The following is a 7,017-nucleotide window of genomic DNA, read 5'->3' as shown; positions in this document are numbered from 1 at the left end:
TTTAGGCTAACGTGATTTTTTTAGCATTTTAGACTATAATAATGTGAATGAGCATCTGCACGTGAAGAAAATAAAACGGGAGCAACTAGTTAACGAGCGCTCGTTTGGGAGCCTCGCAACAATCATCGTCACTTGACGAGCTCTCAGCCATTTACCACGTGTCGCGCTCTGGACGCTCCCTTCGGATTTTGTTTTTTTTTTATTTTTCCGCACGTGTTTTTGGCTTTTTAAACGGTTTTTCCCGGGTTTTTTCGATGTTTTGGTTTTCCCCCCGGTCTTTCTTAGCTTTTCGATAAAAAAAGTCAAATTTTTTTTTGCGCGAAAAACACATTTTTTTTCCTTTCGCGAAAGTCACGGGTTTTCTTCCGCGAGAGGCACGGTTGTGCTTTAGCAAGAGTTACGGCCGTGCCTTTCGGAAACGAAAAAAAACGCGTTTTCTGTTTTTTTTTCTTTCGCGAGAGTCACGGTTTTGCTTCCGCGAGAGGCACGGTTGTACTTTCGCGAGAGTCACGGCCGTGCCTCTCGGAAAGGAAAAAACAAAATGCGTTTTTTCTTTTTTTTTCTTTTGGGAGAGTCACGGTTTTGCTTCCGCGAGAGGCATGGTTGTGCTTTCGCGAAAGTCACGGCCGTGCCTCTCAGAAAGGGAAAAATACGTGTTTTCTGTTTTTTTTTCTTTCACTAGAGTCACGGTTTTGCTTTCGCGAGAGGCACGGTTGTGCTGTCGCAAGAGTCACGGCCGTGCCTCTCGAAAACGAAAAAAAAACGCGTTTTCTGTTTTTTCCTTCCACGAGAGTCACGGTTTTGCTTGCACGAGAGGCACGGTTGTGATTTCGCGAGAGGTACGGACGTGCCTCTTTCGGAAAGAGAAAAAAACCATGCTTCTCGGTCCGGTTTTTTCTTCCTAGTTTTTTTCATCCGGTTTTTCGTGAAAAAAAGTTTGTCAAAACCTATCAACATGGGATCTAGTTTTGAAGATCTCGATGCGAGGAATCCAACGGTGAAAACGATTCGAGATTTGGACGCACGGTTTAAGAGATAAAACGTTTTGAATAAACGGATCTACGAAAAAGGGAAAACTCCCAGGTTGCGACAAGTGGCGCGCTGCATGTGCGCCACTGGTCGCGACCTGGAAAAGTGGAGTGCTCTTTGCAACGAGTACTCCTTAATTAGTGATTTCGAAATAAAACCGTATGTTCCTGCGCGCTGGGCCTGGCCCATTACAGAGATCGCCGCGCCCGTTTCAGTTTGGCAAGAAAAAAAGTGTGAGAAGGCCCAGTGTGGTCTTCCCCTTCGTTTCGGGCCCGCTGGTCCGCCGAAGTTCGGTCACGGCAGTATCCCATCTCTCCCACCCCGGCCCCCGTACCCTGCGTTCCCCCACCACCCTCACCGTCTGCTCCGCCACCTTATCCAAGGAGGCGGCCTCCTCCGACGCCGCTCTCAGTCCGCCGGACGCACTGGTCTCCTCGTCGGTAAGGTCTTCGCCTCGCTTCCCCTCCCTCCCCCCACTGTTTCGGCGTTTCCCGTGCGATGCCGTCATCAAACGCCCTAGATGCACGAAATCAGAGGAAGACGGTTTCTCAAGTCTCCGCCGCCGCCGCCGCCGCCGCCGCCGCCTATCTTCTTGCCGCCCCCGTGTTTGCCTCCATGGCACCACCCTGTTGACGTCTTCGACGAGGGCGTCCGCCACTGGGCCGCCGGTTGCGCTTGCTGTCGCAGTCCCTTCCTACGAGGCAAGACCGCGGGACGCTACTGCCCCTGCCCCTGTATTGCCTCAATTTCCTTCACCCAGGCCGGGGACGCCACCGAGGATCTCGTCCTCCCTCACTGAATGGATGTTATGGTCCGATTTCGCTGCAGATTGGCCTGACTGTAGAATTTAATAGTTGAATCCACATTGCTTTAATTCCATAGCCAAAAATTGTGTTGCTATTTGCTACGGTGCTCTGTCAAGCTCAACCTTGGCCAAGTCCATCTGGCCTGTCCCGAGGCTCGCACCAAGCCCCCACCCCGGCTCGCTTGGGTTCTGCTCGTTGACAGGCCTGCTGTTTGCTGTGTGGCAGCTGCGCTGTCCAGTTATCGCGCGTCCAATGCTTTAGGTTAGCTGCGGTATTGCTGTTGCTTTAAGTCCAGTCAGCTGCTTTGTCTAGGAGAGTAAATGATTTGTGTGCCACACGAACCGTGGAGATGTACTTTCTTAGTCTCTTTATGTTGATTTCACAAACTTGCAGAACTGTTTATGCAGAAAATTCTAGTGGGACGGTGTGCTTGTGTTCTTATCTTTTAGGTTTGTTGGGATCCTTGATTCGTTAGCCTTGATGGCTCGTTTACCGCTGCTTGCTTGATGTTTTACTGCCTATTTAATCCACTGTTTGCATATTCTGGTGCTTAAAATGTATAACAACCGAGTATCAATTTTGGGTTGTAACCTCTGTAGAACAAAAGTATTTCGTGTTTACTTAATGCTAATTTGGGGTTGGTTTCATGTTTACTTAATGCTAATTTATTGTCTACAAGACAAAGTAGTTTAGTTCAAGTATAGAATATGCTTACGAAGAACATCACAGAGGAAACCCTAGAGATGATTCAAATTTAACTGAAGTGACATATGTAGCATATTGGATATATCGGGACTACAAAAATAGCAGAATTATAGCGATCAGTATAGCGGCTTTAATGGTTGCAGCTATGATCGTGGATTTTAGCTCAATCACGCAGCGTTTATGTCCGAAAAACCTATAACTGGACATTTAAATCACTGCTCGTGGCGTTGATTTGTTTCGGAGCAAGCATCAAAGTGTTGACTCATATTGTTATTGTACTTCTCCTGTTTTCTTTACTAATTTTGTATGTCCTGTTATTTGTTTTGCCTAGGAGGGTGAAATATCCTTGGTTCAGGTTGTTCAGCTAGGCGCATGGTCTAGCAAGCAATCCCTTGAGGGCTACTCGATCTCCACTTACCCCGAGGGCGTCAAGTGCACCGCTGGGACTTGTCTCTTCATTGGGATTCAACAGGGGGCGTAAGGAAAATGTAAAACTTTTTATCAATGTTGATAGGTATAATACTTATGCTTCTTCTGACCTCACCATCAAAGAATTAATCTAGTTTACAATGTGACAAGAAGCCTTACTACAGCCCTTCAATGCAGATACACAAAATATAATGCTCCCTCCATTACACAGCGATGTTCCAGAATATCACCACTTGCATCTGCATCCTTTGGTGACATGGCGGACTCTTCAACTCGTAAGTATATAGCTGTGTATGTATATGACAACAAAAACATCACATGATAGTGTCTTTAGATGTTATTAGTCATTTTTCATTCTATTCAATTATAGTAATACTGAAGTAGAACTAATAAGGAACAACTGACTCGTGTGCATCTCAGATTACCACTTTGCTTTTCATGCATGATTCATCTTAGATGGTATTATGGTATCATGTAGGCATCAAATGACATTGTTGGCCAGGGTATCTCTTTGGGACATGTTACACATGTACATGATCACATGCATGTTAAGAGAAATCAGCAGTGCTAAAATCACCCATATCAGTCATTAACTCATTTTCTTTTCTAGGCTTATTGTATGAAAAATCACATGCGCTGATATTTATATTGATTCTGTTGATTGAACTACTTCCGATCCATATTACTTGTCGCTGCTTTAGTACACCTTTATACTGCTTAACCTCTAGAATTCTTTAATGATTAACCTCTAGAATTCTTTTTAACTGCTTTGTTCTTCAGCCATTTTTCCTAGAATCCATGTGAAGGATCCGTATCAACGACTTGGAATCAGCAAGGAAGCATCTGAAGAAGAAATTCGAGCTGCCAGGAACTTTCTCATAAGCAAGTATGCAGAGCATAAGCCAAGTGTTGATGCAATTGAGTCTGCGCATGACAAAATCATCATGCAGAGTTTCTTTGATAGAAAAAAACCGAAAGTGGATCTCAAGAAAAAATTTAGGGAACTTAGTCAGTCACGTCCAGTCAAGGCTGTTCAGGGCAGATTTTACACGCCATCTAACAAATTTATTTGGAAGACAGCGATTACTTTTGTCTTGCTTGGAGTCCTTACCCTTGTTTTCCCTACTGAAGAAGGTCCAACTCTCCAGGTCTTAATCTCTTGTGCGGCAAATATCTATTTCCTTTATCAGCGGCTTAAAAGTGGATGGAAATCATTCTTTTATGGGTATACTTTCTTCCCCTTCCATTGTTTTGTTTCTACCTTTGGGTTGTTAAGGATATAACCGCCCAGTAGTTGATTAGTTATGTACAGTACTAGTGTTTGCTTTGAGCTATGATGCTCTGAATCAGTGTATAGACATTTTGTGCACATTCCAAATCCTAACATGATACTGGAGCCAGATAACCCAAATCTCAAAGCTTCATGGTGGCCACCATTAGTTAATTGCTATCTTCACCGCCAGGACTAATATCTATCTCCTGATAGTGGTGCCAGTAAATAGAGTTTCACAAATTTGCTTAGTTGTTCTTTTTTTTGTTCTTGGTGCTATATGTGATCATTACTTTGATAGACATCGATCGGTGTGATCGATGCAGCACTTGTTTATAGGAGTCATTTGATTAATGCTGGATTGTTTTAAAGCTTATCATTTAGCCTAGTAATAAAGATTAGCAAGCAGAATGCAACAGTGTTGGGCTCCACATTTTATTTTAGTCAAGTAGAGTTTTGTAGTCTCTATTAGATTGTCATTTTCTGTTATTGGTGCTTTGTGATTATTAACACTGTAGGTATAGTCTGCTAATTTTTTTATGAGTTTTAAGGTTGAGTACTGGGTGCCATTTGCTAGCTGTTGACCATATGTGCTACAAATACTACATTGCTCTAGAAACATGTTTGCAGATAAGATGTGAACTAGGAGTAGGACTGAACAACACATTTGCATATTAGAAATCCATGGACTAGGAGTAGACATCCAAAATTCAGAACGCGTTTTTCTGCTGCTAGCCGAGCAGATCGAGTTCAGGTGGTAGTCACAACTAGTTAAGTGAATCATTGATGCTCTTTTGAGATTTACAGAAGGACGTAGGGTCTGGTTTCGAGAAATGAATTGGTATGATCAGTTCCTGATGCTAAGTCTGCTCTGTTATTTCAGGTTCGGCTCCTTCTTTGCTTCCTGGTTTCTTGCCACATTCTTGATGGTATCAGTAATTCCGCCTATATTGCCTGGTCCAAGAAACTTGGAAGTGAGCACGGCGTGTGTTGCTTACGCTTTCCTTTTTGTATCATCAACCTTCCTGAAGTAGGAAATGTTTGGTTTTTCAATTTCCCATGCTAAAGCCCTTAGCCTTGCAGCAGTCAATATGGTCGGTCTCGGTTCCCTCCTGCTTCCAATAGTTTGTACAGCGCTTTGGCTGTCTTTTATTTCTCAGGGGTGGAAATTTTAGTTCTTTGCTGAGTTTCTGTCTAGTATATACATCAGGTTGTAATGTTTGACATAGATCTTTTTTGCCCTGGCCCTTGGAACAGTTTGATACCACCTCATGTAGTCATTTTCATTGCTGTATTAAATATTTGGATAGATCATAAGATACTGACATAAATGGCTATTGTGGATCGAAACACCTTTTTTCTTTTCTTTCGGGTCTCATTCCGGTGCTGTGCAGTTCAATTCTCGATCCCTTTCCTTGATTATTTATTGCTTTTCAAGTCTCAACCGTCCGGATTGCGTTTTCTAAGATGGCAACCGAAGGAATATCTTAGGTTGTTATGCCTGCTCTGATCTGATCTGCTCCTGGCATCTATGAGTTGTTGGGCCTGCTTTGTCGTTTGGTAATTGTTGGTGATGTTTTGATTGGCCATCACGAGCTTTGGAGCCCGTGACACAAAGCCAGCAGGAATTCAGAGGTCGGTCTAGTACCAGTGGTGCTTTACGATTCGCAGACTATTATAGATCAGCAGAACCGGTCTGTATAAGCATGAGGCTTCTCTGGCACGCAGTCGCTAATGGGCGATTACACATGGTCCACCAAGAGAAAAACAATGTCCTGTGCCAGGCAAGCCTGCAAGTAATCCTGCTGCATGTGTAGAATGTCCTGATGTGTCATGCGCTTTCTAGTAGATGGAACAGATGTTGGTCACAGAGAAGGATATCCTGATTGAACATCTTTTGATCTCTCTAGAGGGGATAGAGAGTAGCTGCTGGTGCTGCTGCATGATTATTTTGTCAGCTACTTTTCACCCACCAACTAGACGTTTTCAAACCGAGTTAGTATCTACACTAGGAGAGGGTTAAGGCCAAAGACTATTCTGATCCTTGTGATCCAGGGCAAACCACCTCCTTATATTTATTATCATATACACAGGAAAAGCGCGTGCTACCTTTTCTCCCTTGATCCTAGCTACTTTCCGGATTGACCACTAAACTGTTACCATTGTGGTCCTCTGTGATCGTTGCTCAAATCTAACTTGGCCTGTCAAACTGGTATTGCATCTGTCATGGAGTTGTCACGGCAGATGTCCTAGTAAAAAGACTTAGTCGTAGGGCCATCGCAACTAGGAAGCTTAAAGGGGTTAATTGAGACAAAGGACATGAGAGATTTTATACTAGTTCGGCCCCTTACGATGAAGGTAAAAGCCTACGTCTAGTTGTGTTGATATTGCTGGGTTTTCGATCACCAAGAGGCTAGTTCGCCGGCTTGGTATCGATCTTTTGTTTCTTGCCCTAAGTCGCCACCGGGTCGTCCCCTTATATACACGGGTTGACGCCTGGTGGCCTACAGAGTCCCGGCCGGTTCATACAGCGTGTCCGGCTCGGTGACTTCTTTTACAAGTCTTTCCTTACATACGGCGGTTTACAATATTGGGCCTTAAGCCGCCTCTAGGCCTTAGGCCTTCTATAAGCTTTAATAAACTATCGCCTTGAATGTTTATTGGGCTTCCTTTGTGACCCGCCATTGGGGCTGATCCGGCCCCTCCTGGGCGGGTCATAACTGATAGCTATATCCCCAACATTATGCCCCAGATTGATTTTGAACTTTGTTCTTTATC

General features: G+C 44.0%; 1 protein-coding gene across 1 annotated transcript; it reads left to right on the top strand.

The window, feature by feature from the left end:
* Positions 1-1,299: 1,299 nt before the first annotated feature.
* Positions 1,300-5,605, top strand: LOC123085321 (protein CHAPERONE-LIKE PROTEIN OF POR1, chloroplastic). Its single transcript, XM_044506945.1, has 5 exons — positions 1,300-1,469; positions 2,872-3,054; positions 3,147-3,244; positions 3,750-4,194; positions 5,123-5,605. The coding sequence occupies exons 3-5, from the start codon at positions 3,226-3,228 to the stop codon at positions 5,271-5,273; spliced, it is 615 nt and encodes a 204-aa protein (XP_044362880.1). The 5' UTR covers positions 1,300-1,469; positions 2,872-3,054; positions 3,147-3,225; the 3' UTR covers positions 5,274-5,605.
* The last annotated feature ends 1,412 nt before the right edge of the window (positions 5,606-7,017 follow it).

The sequence above is a fragment of the Triticum aestivum genome, chromosome 4A, assembly GCF_018294505.1.
Source record: "Triticum aestivum cultivar Chinese Spring chromosome 4A, IWGSC CS RefSeq v2.1, whole genome shotgun sequence".
NCBI classification, from domain to species: Eukaryota; Viridiplantae; Streptophyta; class Magnoliopsida; order Poales; family Poaceae; genus Triticum; species Triticum aestivum.
Note: the sequence above shows the minus strand (reverse complement) of the source record. Positions and strands in the feature narration are given on the sequence as shown.

Excerpts from the sequence above, each read along its gene's own strand:
- LOC123085321 (XM_044506945.1), top strand. Across the intron at positions 4,195-5,122 it reads TGGAAATCATTCTTTTATGG|GTTCGGCTCCTTCTTTGCTT; the intron begins GTATACTTTCTT and ends CTGTTATTTCAG.